Source organism: Phocoena phocoena, chromosome 2 (genome assembly GCF_963924675.1).
Source record: "Phocoena phocoena chromosome 2, mPhoPho1.1, whole genome shotgun sequence".
Lineage (NCBI taxonomy): Eukaryota > Metazoa > Chordata > Mammalia > Artiodactyla > Phocoenidae > Phocoena > Phocoena phocoena.
In genome coordinates, this window is record NC_089220.1 from 76,817,018 (window position 1) to 76,831,485 (window position 14,468).

Genomic DNA, 14,468 nt, shown 5'->3' on the forward strand with positions numbered 1-14,468 from the left:
ATCACCTTGTAAAAGAGCAGGATGAAGTTGATAGCGAAGGCTACAAACAGAGCAAGGAGCCTCAGGTTGTAGAAATTCCTGGCCAGGTAGTGCTGAAAAGAAAAGGACAGGCAGAAGTAGAAGAGCTCTGGCAGGGAGAAGGACCTTCCCTCTTTCACACAGATGGTCTTCTCTGATTAGAAGTTTACACAGGACTACTCCTACTCTTTGGTAACCACTCATCTAGGACTGTCCTGGCCTTCTTACAACTTATTTGGGGGGACCAAAATTGATGATTTTTTAAAAAATTGCTTAGAATGATGCTCAAGGGAACCCTGCTCTGGTTTAAACCTCAGGGAAGCAAATGCCTAAACACACCGCCAGCACAGGACTCATGCTGTTATGAAGGTACATGTGCGCGCGTGTGCGTGTACCCTCCACACAGCAGGTAAGCAGTCCATTTGGAAATTGTGAGTGATCTAGGCCCACCAGAGACCCCTGAAGCTCCCACCCCGGCTGCAGCCAGACTGAGGCTGAGAGTCTCTGTCTCTTTGTAAGTCACAGACCCAGCGCTTCTGCCTCTCCCCTTTTAGGGGGAACCATTCCCATACCCACTGCCATCTTCCCGGGAAAAATCGACACGTGAGGACTGGAATGGTAGCTGCTTGGGGAAGCGCTCACCCGCTCCGCGGAGGGGGGCTCCCACCAATGGTGCTGGGAGGTGTAGTTCTGGCTTTCAGCAACTGTGCCTCAGTGGGCAATTTGCCAGAGAAAGGATATCACAAGCTGGGCTGGGGGTGTGTGGAGTAACAAAGCTTTTTTTTTTTTTTTTTAATATTTATTTACTTATTTGGTTGCACCGGGTCTTAGTTGCGGCACGCATGTGGGATCTAGTTCCCCGGCCAGGGATCAAACCCAGGCCCCCTGCATTGGGAGCATGGAGTCTTAACCACTGTGCCACCAGGGAAGTCCCAGTAACAAAGCCTTTGAGGACTAGTGTGAGAACCTGACAACACAGGAATGTTCTTTCTGCATCTGAATGGTCGCACTTCTTCTGAAGTTTTGGACCAGGATGGGCCAAGTCCCCACCTAGCACACATAAAGGAGCGGCTCTTCTAGAGACAGGGCGGGGTAGAGGGGCTGCAGCACCTGCCGTTTCCCTTTTCCTTTCCCTCCAACACAGAAGGGACAGACAGATAATCGAGAAGAGGGAAGGAAGAGGAATGAGAAAGACGAGGAAGAGCAACTAACCAAATGTGAAACAAAGTCAGTGGCCACTTCTCTGAGGTCCACCCGGGCCAGCGCCCGCACCCGAGCGGGGCCAGGGCCAGAGCACTCACCAGCAGCTTGGTCTGATAGATTTCCAGCCCTTTAAAGAAACTGGCCATGAAGGCTTCAGGCTTCTCAATTTTCTGGCCACACCATCGCTTCTTCCTTTTGGTCGCATCCGCCCACCTGGCCTCGGCCTGCTCTTCTTTGGCTGTGTCCTCTTTCTCCCCATCTTCCGTGCTGCAGGAATGAGAAGCCCACTCATCATGGAGGGGAGGGGGAGGCCTGGCCCTGGCAGGGAAGCTAAGGAGAAATCTTGGCTGAGAGGGGTGGGAGATGTATTATTCCTTGAGGGTGGGGACCGCAGGTCTTTATTACCCATAGTGCTTGGATGTCAACTTTGTATTCAGGAGCAGTGCCTGCTTTGATGAGTCACAGTCACAGGCATACATCAGTTATATACAAGTTCTTCTGAACTTAGCCTTACCAACCTTTTGCCCCTTCAGAAATGTCCTTTATTTTCTAGGCTTTCATGGGCATTACCAATAGTACCTCTTCTTCTAAGTTTGTCGTAGGAATTAAATGAGATATTGTATAAAAGAGCTTAGCAAAAGGCCTGGTATGTAACACTTATTCAGTAATTACCAGATATCACCATCATCAACATCATATGAAGTTGCTAAGTGTGAGTGTTTGATAATTTGCTCGGTCAGATGGTGAAACTCTGATCTACTATTTGGAGTCTAAAGTGAACAAAATTATTAGACTGTGTTTATTGTATAGCTGGGGTAAAAAAGAAATGTATCCACACATGAAAAGATGCTCACCGTCACTAATTATCAGGGAAATGCAAATCAAAAACACAAAACCTCACGCCTGCCAGAATGGCTATCATCAAAAAGACAACAAATAACAAGTCCTGGCCAGGATCTGGAGAAAAGGAAACCCTTGTGCACTTTGGTGGGAATGTAAATTGGTGCAGCCACTATGGAAAACAGTGTGGAGATTCCTCAAAAAACTAAAAATAGATCTCCTATATGATCCAGCAATTTCACTCCTGGGTATATATCCAAAGAAAACGAAAACAGTAATTCCGAAAGATACATGCACCCCAGTGTTCACAGCAGCATTATTTACAATAGCCAAGATATGGAAGCAACTGAAGTGTCCATCAGTAGCTGCATGGATAAAGAAGAGATACACACACACACACACACACACACACACACACACACACACACACAAAATGGAATATTACTCAGCCATAAAAACGAAAAAAAAGAAATGTATCCAGGGCCTGCACAATATCTGTTTCTTATACTAATAGAAATCAAGCTTTCTATTTATCATAACAACAAAATGGCAGTTACCATCAAGAACGATTAAGCACAGCAGTTAGAGCAGTCCATGCCACCAAGAACTTACTCTGCCTTCTCAGACTCCACTTTTCCTTCGGCTTCATGAGCTGCTTTCGTCTCTGCTGCCTAGACAAAAATAACAATCAGTCAAACTTTCCTCAAAATAAATGAGTTCATGGTGATGAGCCATATCACTGGCCATTTTGCTCTCCATGGTCTGAAGTCCCAACGGCTTTCTCTCTTTATGCTTCTGCTTTTCTCAGGATCACAGAACATAGGTGTCCTGCTATATATTAAGCTGCTCTAGAGTGATAAGACAAAGACTTCAAGCTTGAAAACATAACCGCCCTGTTATTATTCAACCCAAAGAAAAAACTTTTGCTAGGACATTGTCAGAACCCCGTGGCAGTGGTCCTACTGCTTCACGGGGTCGGAGAGAGATGGAACACAGGTCCAATCCAGAACCTGCTTCCATCAGACAGTATCTTCAGTTCTCTTCCATCACCCCAATCCCTCTGATTGATGACCACTGCACTTAGAATAAAATTCAAGCTCCCTACACCAAAGCCTATAAGGCCTACATGATCATGGCCTTTCTCTCCATTTTCACCTTGCATCACTTGACTCATTTCCAGCACAAACATTCACACCTTCCTTCCTTTCCTGGGACATTCCAAATCCTTCCCTGCACCAGGACCTTGGCACATGCCATATCATTTGCCTGGAATATGACTGCCCTGGCTTTTGGTGGTCCTGCCATTCTTCAGGACTTGGTTCAGATGATACCTTTGCAGATGCTCCTTGAGTATCCTACTTATAGTAGGGCCCACATTCATTCTGTAACACACGACCTTGTGCATTTATTTTAGCATATGTCAAAAATGATAATTAGTTGTTGTCTTCTTCCGCTAGAAATTAAGCTCCTTTAAAACAAAAGTGTTGTCTCTTTTGTTAATCAATGTATTCTCATATCCTAGGAACACAGCCTGGCATGTAGCAGGCCTTGAATGAGTCCCTTTTATGTATCAAACTCTGTTCTAGGCCCTGGGTGACATCAGGGAGCAAAACAATAAATAAATTGATACTGTCAGAATGTTTATGATTCTGATACTTCTCTCCCTGACTCTCTAACCCAGGTGAGACATCTCTCCTATACATTTCCACAGCACCTGACAGACTTCCTTCCTAATGCTCTTCATGCTTGTACTGACCTGTCCAATGTCTATCTTTTCCGCTAAATTATAGGAACGATGCGTTTCTCATTCACCACTGTATTCCCAGAGCCTAAAACAGTGACAAGTGCATATTAACTATTCAATAAACATTCATGTAAAAAATGAATAAAGGGGCTTCCCCGGTGGTGCAGTGGTTAAGAATCCGCCTGCCGGTGTAGGGAACACGGGTTCGAGCCCTGGTCCGGGAAGATCCCACATGCCGCGGAGCAACTAAGCCTGTGTGCCACAACTACTGAGCCTGCGCTCCAGAGCCTGCGAGCCACAAATACTGAAGCCCGTGTGCCACAACTACTGAAGCCCGCGTGCCTAGAGGCCATGCTCCGCAATGAGAGAAGCCACCGCGATGAGAAGCCCGTGCACCGCAAAGAAGAGCAGCCCCCGCTCGCCGCAACTAGAGAAAGCCCGCCGTGCAGCAACAAAGACCCAACTCAACCATAAATAAATAAATAAATAACTTTATTTATTTTTAACAAAATGAATAAAGGTTGACTTTGGGCTCTGATCTCTTTACATTTCTCTCCATACTCTCTTTATCGCTAGAATGATGCTGTGAGTTGGATGCTGCAACACCCAGAACTTTCCATGGCCAAAGGGCTCTGAATTACTGCTATCTTAATCTAGTTGACTGACTCAAAGTCCAAACTGGCTAGTGGTTGCATCACAAGGATGAAAATGTCCCAAGCATGATAAAACTCACTGGGCACTGTGCTAAATCATATGATAACATCTGGACCTTTTAGGATACTGCAGAAGTTTATCTCACCAGAAAGGTCTCCTTGTATGCTATACCTGGTTTTCTATGCTTTCAGCTACTGAATGAACCTGTGCGCCTTGAGAACTAACCTAATAAAGGTGTGGAAGCAAGTTGAGGGTCAAGGACCATCCTGTTTGAACTCTACAATGTAAACTGGAAGACCGTTCAGCAATTAGATATTGAGACAACCACCTAAGTCTCATCTCTCCAGACATGGCAGAGCTGGAATTATCAGATCAGGGTAATCACAGGTGAGCTGGTGTCTAACACAACATTGCCTCCTAGGAACTGGTGTCAGTACTGACGGCAAGGTAGAGTGGCAAGTCTTTTTCTAGGGATAAAGAAAGATGAGAGAAACAAATCATGCTTACCTGTGCTTTCCTTTTCTCCCGTACAGTACTCTCTAACGTGGGGGGTTCATCCTTGCCAGTAATCTCAGAGAGGTCACCCAAACCCACTTCAGGCCCATGCTTTAAGCCACCTTCTTTCTTTGACTGGAGTCCAAAGAGATCTGACATGATATCCGCATCTCCCCTCTCCCCCTTTACAAAGTGCACGAGTTCCGTGGCGATACCTGGCTCGGGCACTTCTGCCCTCTCAGCCTCCATCGCATCATCGTGGATACCAAATTGGGTTGGGTCAGGCATGTCACCCAGGATCTTTGTGACTCTGATGTTCTTTGCGCCTTCTATGAGGCCCCCTCCAAACACTGTGCTCCAGAGAATCTGAAAGATTCCTCCCAGTATGGCGAAGAGCAAGTGGAAGAGCCCCACGAACAAAGTCCAGAAGAAAGAGAAGAACACCTTCACCAGCTCCTTCAGAGTCATCTTCTTTACCTTCCTACACTGCTTCTTGAGGTTCTTCAGGGTGGCCCTCTTCAGAAAGTTGGCCACGTTTCTCTTCACTGAGGCACAGGCCACGGCAAACGCAGAGGCACACTCAAAAGACTTGTCGTCCTCTTCACCCTCAACTTCTAACGTGTAGGAAGAGTCTTCATTTTCTTCCTCCTCCTCTTCCGGCCTGTCGGCTGAGTCCGATTCTGAGATCTGTGATGCTAACTGCATCTCAAAGATGGTGTCTTCACAGAAGTTCACGAACAGCTCCATCTTCTCTTGCTCTCCGCCTTCGTTGACGACATCAAAGATGAACTGCTGCTTAGACTCCTTCACCTGGGGCTTCTCCCACTGAGTTCGACTGGACTCACTGATCTCAAAATAAACACGCTCAATTTTCTTGGCCTCACCCATGATCTCAATGCGTCCTAGGTACGGTTCAAAGTAAGTGAGTACGCTTTCGGCTGGGTCCAACAGACACTTAAGGCGAGAATCGTTTGGCATATGTTCGGAGAGGTTTGTCAATAACACCGCCACGTTAAACCCTATGTCCTTGGCCGGCTCGTGGAACCGGTCTACAAAGTCAACGTAATTAAACATGTCATTCTCATCCGCTTCTGCGCACGAAAGGAGAAAGTCAATCTCCGACTGCGTGTACTGTTTTTGCCCTTCCATGGCCTTCTGGAATTCCTTTTTGGAGATGATCCCTTTCCCATCGGGGTCATATTCTTTGAAGGCGTCTGAGCCGGTTAAGTCTTTAAGTTTCAAGAACATGTCAAAGAATTTCAAGATCATTTCTACATTGGTAGAGGACTCTACCAGTGTGTCAACCATCTGCTTGCCAATAGTTCCATTTACCACATTCCCTGTGAGGCAGGTTCAAAAAGACATACAGATACATAAATAAACCCATGTCATCACGTAACTGGTCAGGCAGATATCTTTTAGAAGACTTATATGCCAAATCGGTCAGCTCTTTTCTGACCGTGATGATTTGGAAATGGGTAGGAGGGAGCAGCAAGCCATAAAGACTACACCACCAGGAGCCAAGGGGGAAAGAAACACAGGGAGGGAGGAGATGGCCACGCCAGTGCCTTTTGTCTGGCCTGGGGCCTGGAGAGTGGTTTCATTGTCAGATTATCAGGGACACATAGGGATAAGTGGTGCCCCTCTAATCCCCTTAGACCTAGGAGGGTGCCCAACTAGATGGCTGGCATACACACTGGCAGCCAGATGTATCGAAAAGCAATGGGGAGAGGGAGAGGATAGGGAAAAGCAAAGCTTGGAGGTTTTCCCCAGTTCATTCTGGCTTTCCTACTGAGATAAAATGAGTTGGTTTCAGGCTTTGTCCATCAGACCATGTGCCCCTCACTCATTTTTTTGTTTCTGAAAATTTGGTTTTCTAACCAATGTCATACGGCATCAATGACCTGCCAGAAGGATAATCTGCGTGATTAGTACGGTTAGTGCTCGGACCAATTACAGTCGTGTGATTGCCTAGTTATACCAAACAGCCCAACCTTCCAGGAGGGACAGAAGCATCACCACCATGTCCTGAAGGAGATCCAAGAGTTCCTTCAGCAGCTCGATCTGACTGGAATCCTAGAACAGAAACAGGAGATACCCCTGAGCTATCTGATCCCTCAGTAAAGTACAGGGCAGTGAGCAAGGAGAGCCTGCTCTGGGAAGGTCAGGTGAAGGCTACATCCATCTCCAGAATGAGCTCCCTTCTCATGGTGAATGCGGATGTCTTAGCATCCTCTCTTTGTAGCATGGGGAGGCTCGCTGCAGCAGGGTTCATACAAAAGAGTTCCTTTACGGTTTTCCTTTTATTAACGCAACGTGGCAGATATACCAATTGTTGTCCAAAACTACTGAACAACCCAATCCACCAAAGAGCCGTTAGGCATCTCTAGTAGCTTAGGTTGCCATTTTTCATACTGAAGAATTACCAGTGAGCTTCGGGGGAATACTACTGCAATCCAATTAAAGTATCAAGGTTCTAATCACCAATTGGGTTCTCCTTTCTTTCTTAATTTAGGTTCTCCTGATTCTAATTGGTGGTGATCTGGGTGCCAGTGGTCCCTTAAAATGTTATTAATATATCATCGAGGCTATTCCTCTGGATGGTTTTGATACCAGTCTGTTTGGTTTTCATTTCAGCATTGCAGACAGGGCATTGCCAAGTGAGCTCTGGGCTTGATACCTATGTCACAGAAGCAAAACAAGCCTTGGAAGATCTGAGGTGGGGAATCTGAGGGTGAGGTTAAAAAATGCATTCTGGGCCACACTTCTTTTACAGACTCTCTCTCACAAAGACATAGTTCTTTGGCCCTTCAGACTTCAGAGGGATTTTCTAGCACCTTTGGAGTGTGTCACAGCTGTCCACAAAACATCAGAGAAGTGTAGACTGTCAGAGCTAGAAGAGCCCTCAAAGGTCGTCTATTTTAACTCCCAATATTTTATAGATGATGAAAGCAAAAACCGGAAAGGGGAAGTGACTTCCCAGAAGACACCAGTGAGGAGGTGGCAGGGTCAGGATCCTGTCTCTGGAGCCTCTACACCGCACTGCCCCACTGGGCTGATAAATCGGCAGCCCTCCCAAGAACTCTCTCCTCCCATAAGGCCAGAGTCAAAAGGGGAAAAATGAAAGGGGTAAATAGCACATTCCAGAAGAGAGAGGCAGATGTGACAGCCTTGACAATTTTAGATACACATTATTTAAATTAATGCTGCCAGTGTTACTCTGAGCAGCCTGAAACATATCCTGAAGTTCTCCCTCATGTGTTGTCATGGAGAGAGGCCATCGACTACTACAGACGCTACATTTATTTGTTCATAATAAATGCTCTGAGCGATTCCGATTCATCTTGCCAGAGAGATGGGGAGTGAGAAGGAAAGGCAGAGATGGGGAAGAGGGGAAGCAAAGGTGACAGAGAAGGGAGATGTGAATTACAGAGACATGCAGACCTTTGACAGAGCAGACAGGGGGGTAGATCATGTGCATAAATTGCAAAACAGTGACAAGGAAGCAAAAGGGATTAGCACCATAAAAAGCAAGCGTTGAGGCTATTATGAAAAGGACACAAGGGAGAAAGCTGCATTCATGCAAAAGCCTGTCTGGGACACCCCCGCCCCCGCCACCCCCCAGGAGGTGTTCATTCCTATCTCCCACTTAGGCCCTCATTTTAAAAATGAGACCTGATCTGCATGGCTTTTCCAATCATTTCGTCAAGCAGCCGCATCCACAATGGGAAGACCAGGGGGTGGGGACTGACTTAGCGTTTCACACCAACCACACGTCGGGAATGGGGAACGGGCCACAGTACCTGAGAGAGTTTCATCTGCATGTTAGCAAATACGTGGAGGAAGCCGACCACTGCATCCCATAGCCTACTGTGAGCGAGGCTCTGCTGGTTCCCAACGCAGGGGCCCTACGGGGAGGAGGACATTCTTATTTCACTGGAGCATCACAAGCTGCTTTGAAACTTGCCCTAGTAAGGGCATTTGACATCAGCTCATATATGTAGACAGCTCTTTCCAAAAGTCACATATTTTGCAGCTCAATACTTTCCCAGGATATTATTTTTCTCCCCACTCCATTGGGTCGTCCCCCCACCCACCCGCCCCAATCCTAAGATCCTATTTCTAGGAAAAATCACTAGGAATGTCACAGTGCGGTGATTTTCAGAGATTTTCTTTTAGCTCCCGTTCTTATGCTAGAGGACATTATTTAAGAGGTAAATGCTCTGGTTGAAACAGGACTGAAGGGTACTCCTGCCGACTCTGGCCCACACCTTGGCCTAAGAGGGGTTCTGAGGAACTCCAGGGTTCCAAGGAGCACAATTTGAAAACCAGGCCCTTGTGCACGCATTGTTTGCAGGCAAAGCTGCATGTCAGATGTGCTGACCACATGGCTATCTACTTAAGTGAAAAAATCTGAATTATATTCCTAACGTTCAACTACTTTTAGGATTTTCTTATCATTAACCTAAATGTCAGGTACATCATCTCTATCTTTTCTGAAAGCCAGACATAGACGGATGACTTGAACAGTCTGCATCTTCCATGTCAATAACCTTTCCTATTTTGGAAGATCATTACTGAACCACTGTTTCTTTTCTCTTTTTTTAAAATAAGTTATTTGAAATTCTTCTGAATGGAGAGTTGTCTGTTCTTTCTTACTTATTTAATCATTTATTTATATCATTATGGACTCCACACATTCATCTTATGCTTTGGGTTATAATTCAATGCTACTTTATTTACTTTCTTTTGTAGCTCTAATGTTTCCAGTTTTGGCCATTGGCAGCTCTTTCAATTGGCTCCTGTATCCCTTTGACATACCCCCATCATTTTTTTTTAGCATTCTCTTGCATTATAGCATTCTCCAGGCTCATCCTGTATGTTTCCAGCCCTAGTTCTAGAATCAGCCATTTCTCTACGGAGACCTATTTCCTTTCAATGGAGAATGGTATTAGAAACCAAGATCTGGGCTCTAGTTGTGCTTGTTGCTACTGGGGTATCATTTTTTAGGTCCTCCTGGCTGACAGAGCAGCAGAAATATGTGTGTTGTCCTAATCCACGTGTATATACATATCCATAAATATTTCCATACGTAACCATTTGTATCTATGTTAAGCTGAACGTGAGTTTAGCATACAAATGTCTCTGAGTCTCATTCATTCCCACAGGGATCTTCTATCTCCTCTGCTTGCTCATCTGTAACTTCCCACTCCAACAGTGAGAAATCTCGTTCACTTCCATTATATATGTATAATGGTTTCAGAATTATTAACACATATCCACATGGGAAAAACTTCATCAACCAAAGTGCTTATGTATAGCTCCTTTTGCCTTTGGTCTTTCAGACTGTACTCATTTCCAAAGTTTCTTAGGCCAGCACCTTATTCCCTACCTCTTCAGTGAGGCTGTTTTATATATATATATATATATATATATATATATATTTTATACAGTTAGAGTCTTTTGTCACATTCTGCCTATGTTCTTTATCCTTAACTCTTCCTTATAGCTTTTCCCTATATTTTTCTACACTTTAATCACTCTCCAAATCACGCTTCAACAAACTTTCAAAAGGAACACCGGTACTAGTGTTCTAGTATCAAGTTCTAGAAAAGGCTTGGTAGAATTCCCAGGGAAGAGGTGAGCAGGAGAAATTTTGTCTGCGTCCCTAAATCAAGTAAGCTTGTTTAAAAATCACTGTCCATGGGGCTTCCCTGGTGGCGCAGTGGTTGAGAGTCTGCCTGCCAATGCAGGGGACACGGGTTCGAGCCCTGGTCTGGGAAGATCCCACATGCCGCAGAGCAACTGGGCCCGTGAGCCACAACTACTGAGCCTGTGCTCTGGAGCCTGTTCTCCGCAACAAGAGAGGTCGCGATAGTGAGAGGGCTGCGCACCGCGATGAGGAGTGGCCCCCACTCGCCGCAGCTAGAGAAATCCCTCGCGCGGAAACTAAGACCCAACACAGCCAAAAGTAAATAAATAAATAAAAAAATAAAAATTAAAAAAAAAATCACTGTTCATGTACATTTGGTGTCTGATCCCTAGAAGCCTCTAGATTCTTTGTTGAAACAAAACTGATTGTTGAAAAGAACTCACATTCACCCCAAATACACTTTTCTTTTACATTTGGGTTAAGTGCTCCATAGGAAGTTCTGGAGATTCGGATGGGCTCTGCAGAGAGCAAATCAGATGCTTGCCAGATCAGTTCAATGACCTTCATACGTACTTCACGTGCTGTGAAACTTCAGCTCAGTCACCTGTTCCTAGGTTTATCTCCCTCTGTTCTTACAACCCTTGAGTAAAGCATGGATCAATATCTTCCTTAAAATCCTTCTTTTCAAGTCTTAGTCTTGTGTTGATTTTAGTAAGCAACTATGATCAGAGTGTGCCAGTTGGCTCGACATATAGATCTTAAAAAATCTTATATTACATCACAGAGCACCATGATATGGCTACTGATTTCACAGCAAATTCTGCCTGAGGACGTCCTCTACTCCTTTTCACAGTAGCTAGACCACTGCAGGCAATGGGTGGAGAATGCTGTGCACAGAGAGAGATTGCTGTGAGATGTTCAGCCTGAAATTTACCTGTTGGTTTGACTGCCACCGCACTTAATTTATGTGCTTCTGAAGTTACCTTTTCCATAGAGTGAATTTCTGACCAATTAGTAGGCTCTCATGAATTCTCTTTTTAATCTCAAGCCTCAAGATAATACCACTTGTCCTTTTCTTCCTTCATTCTATCAATCATTCCTCCACTCCACTCTCCATGCTTACTGAACACCTCTGATGTGCCACACATGCTAAAAATGAAGAATCTTAAAACGAATAAGGAATTTTCTGTTGACAAAAAGATTTCAGACTAGGAGGGAAAGCAAAATGTTAACCAGATAAATGCAAATAAAGTGTGACACTGTTATGTACAGGTCACAGTGGGGTCCATAAACTACAGCTTCTCGTAGAGTGTAGGTACTACTGGTTTCTATTTATAGGTAAGGAATATTGTCAGTGCTATAGCTGGATGCACAGTCCACATATGCAGTCAAGTATTCTATAGGGAATTAGAATATGGGAATGTTAAAACTGTTCTCTTTGTTTTCAGGCATGTACTCTATAGCACACACCTGGATATATTCCGTAAGAGAATTGAAAATCTGCTTGGTGACCGCCAGGGCTTTGGAAAAATTGTGCTGTCCAGATTCATCAATGACGTCCTTCCCTGAATAATACCAGTAGAAGTCACTGATTGATTCCTAAGAACAAAAAAGGGGAGTTTAGTATTGCTCACATAGTGAGAGAGTTTAGTATTTCTCAGTCCATGAAGCTAAACCCAATGTTCCGGAAGAGTACAAGAGCGTCCTACATTTCTGTGACCACTTTGTTATGATAGGAGCCTGGGACTCTGTGAAGAAGCACAGAGGTATCTGATCCCGAGCACCTTTTAAGTACAGATATTCCCCCTCCGCAGGAAAGAACAGATAGAAGAGAGGGCAGCGTTCAGCTGGACCTGGGTGTCCATGTTATAGGACAATTTATTCACAATGAAAAATGTACGTTAAAGATAACGTTGATCATCCAAATAATCACGATAGCAGCAGCAACATGATAGCTGACACCGTAAGTGCCGGGCGTTGTTCTGAGCACGTTACACGAATTAAACCTCTCCATCTTTACCACCACCCAATGAGACAGTACCACTCGTTTTCAATGAGACAGGACTACTCGTTTTATAGATGAGGAAATTGGAACACCAGGAGGTTAAACAGACCGCTCCAGGTCATGAACTGGTGAGTGGCAGAACCAGGTTAAGGAATCAGCAAAGAGAAGTGGGCATCCTTTTTTATGTTTGTGCAGATTTTCTTGACATTGTTTGGATTTTCCTTCAAACAATTCAACCAGATGACGCCTCAACACTAAGAACTTGTGAACCCATCTTATTCCCGCTTTCTGTACCTCTTTTTCCTAGTGAAAGTCTGTTCCCATGCACAGCTTGCCTGGAGTACCGTGGCAAAAACTAAAGTGAATCAGCAGTTTATAACAGAAGATTTGGTAGTTAACCAACCCCCCCCCCCGACTTCCGTCTTCAAACTCACATTTAGGTATTTGACTTCCCATAAGTGTGTGGACATGAGATTACAAGACCTTCCTTACTGGGGCTGGGCTGTATCCTGGGCCGTCCCTGAGGCTGTGTAACTGTCTTTAGCTTCCGGAAGTGTATGTGAGGTGTGCTACCATCCAACGCCCACTCACCTGCAGACGCAGGAGGTAGTCCACAGTACTGATGATGACGTTCACGGTGGTGGTGTTGCCCATCTGAGTCCGCAGGAAGTTCTGGAAATCTGAGAACACCAGGGTTGGGTCAGAGTCCATCCCCTGCAGAGGAGGTGGCTCTAAGCTTCTTCTCGGCTGAGCTCAGGAGAGACTCACCAGGTGAAAAGCCTTACAAGGGCACACTGTTTAGGTTCTGAAGCACAGAGCACTGCCCTGAGCCCTCCCATCCCAGCGGCACCAGAAACTGGACTTAATGAGCCCTGAGGGACTTGACAGCAAGGGGTGGGTGTTTAGCTTCAACATCTGAAGATTCTGGAAGCAACTTAGCCTGGGTGGCACTAAATAACATTAGCCATGAAGTTAAAGGCCATGTTACATAGGGTTTCTTATTAAGGAATGGATTAACTGTTGTCCTTAAATTAGCAACTGGCTGTATTAAATGTGGCAACCTGAAATGAATCAAAATTTTGTACCTGAATGTTGTTGTCCCTTGACAAATCGAATCTATTCCACTTACCACTGTTATGTCCTTCACAAAGTAACTGTAGGAATCTAAAGAGATCTCGTGTAAACTCATCATTCTGGAGTACTTTTTCACCTTGAAAACACAGAATACTGGTGAGCATCTGTTTGGCTTTTCAACATAGAATACCTTCCACCACACATGACTGCAAAAAGGCTAAAGGAGCTGTGTCAGAACAGTGCGGAAAGGGAACTGTGGATGAATGGTGACAGACCCAATTAAAACTGGAACTGAGGCAACACCCAACAAAGCTAGAATTGTTAGCCCCGGGATGCATTTGGAAGGAAAACAACTAGGCAGTAATGATTCACAGTCCATAACACATGCTTTGGAAGATGGAAGACACTTCTTTAATTAAACAACAAACTGCTGAGTTAAACTCAACATGCAACCACCAAGCCGAACATGTGTCTGTGCTGAGCCAATTAAATAAGATCTCTTAGGACTCACACACATGGTAGGAGCTCGGGCCGGAAACTCAAACTTACCACGCTCACGAACGATGACTAGCCATAAGAGAAAAACAGAAGGATACAGAGTAAGAAAACCACAAACATCAAGACAGACTCTCTTTAGCTAATACTGGTTCTGTGAACACATCAGCCTGGATATGCTTTATCAAAACTACGGATGGAAACATTTTGCTGAAATGGAGCAAGTCCTTGGAGATTAAGCAGCGGTGAACAGGGGCTCTAACCAGAAATAGTTAACTAGGATTTTA

General features: G+C 44.9%; 1 protein-coding gene across 1 annotated transcript in view; it reads right to left on the reverse strand.

Moving 5' to 3' along the window:
- RYR3 (ryanodine receptor 3) overlaps positions 1 to 14,468 on the reverse strand; it is a 374,244-nt gene that overhangs the window by 21,756 nt on the left and 338,020 nt on the right. The window contains exons 83-92 of the mRNA XM_065871700.1: positions 14,236 to 14,253; positions 13,742 to 13,822; positions 13,204 to 13,292; positions 12,078 to 12,206; positions 8,758 to 8,862; positions 6,949 to 7,030; positions 4,967 to 6,294; positions 2,674 to 2,732; positions 1,320 to 1,488; positions 6 to 92 (exon numbers count right to left, since the gene is read on the reverse strand). Of these exons, the coding sequence (XP_065727772.1) occupies positions 6 to 92; positions 1,320 to 1,488; positions 2,674 to 2,732; positions 4,967 to 6,294; positions 6,949 to 7,030; positions 8,758 to 8,862; positions 12,078 to 12,206; positions 13,204 to 13,292; positions 13,742 to 13,822; positions 14,236 to 14,253 (2,147 nt within the window). The remainder of the gene's footprint in view (positions 1 to 5; positions 93 to 1,319; positions 1,489 to 2,673; positions 2,733 to 4,966; positions 6,295 to 6,948; positions 7,031 to 8,757; positions 8,863 to 12,077; positions 12,207 to 13,203; positions 13,293 to 13,741; positions 13,823 to 14,235; positions 14,254 to 14,468) is intronic.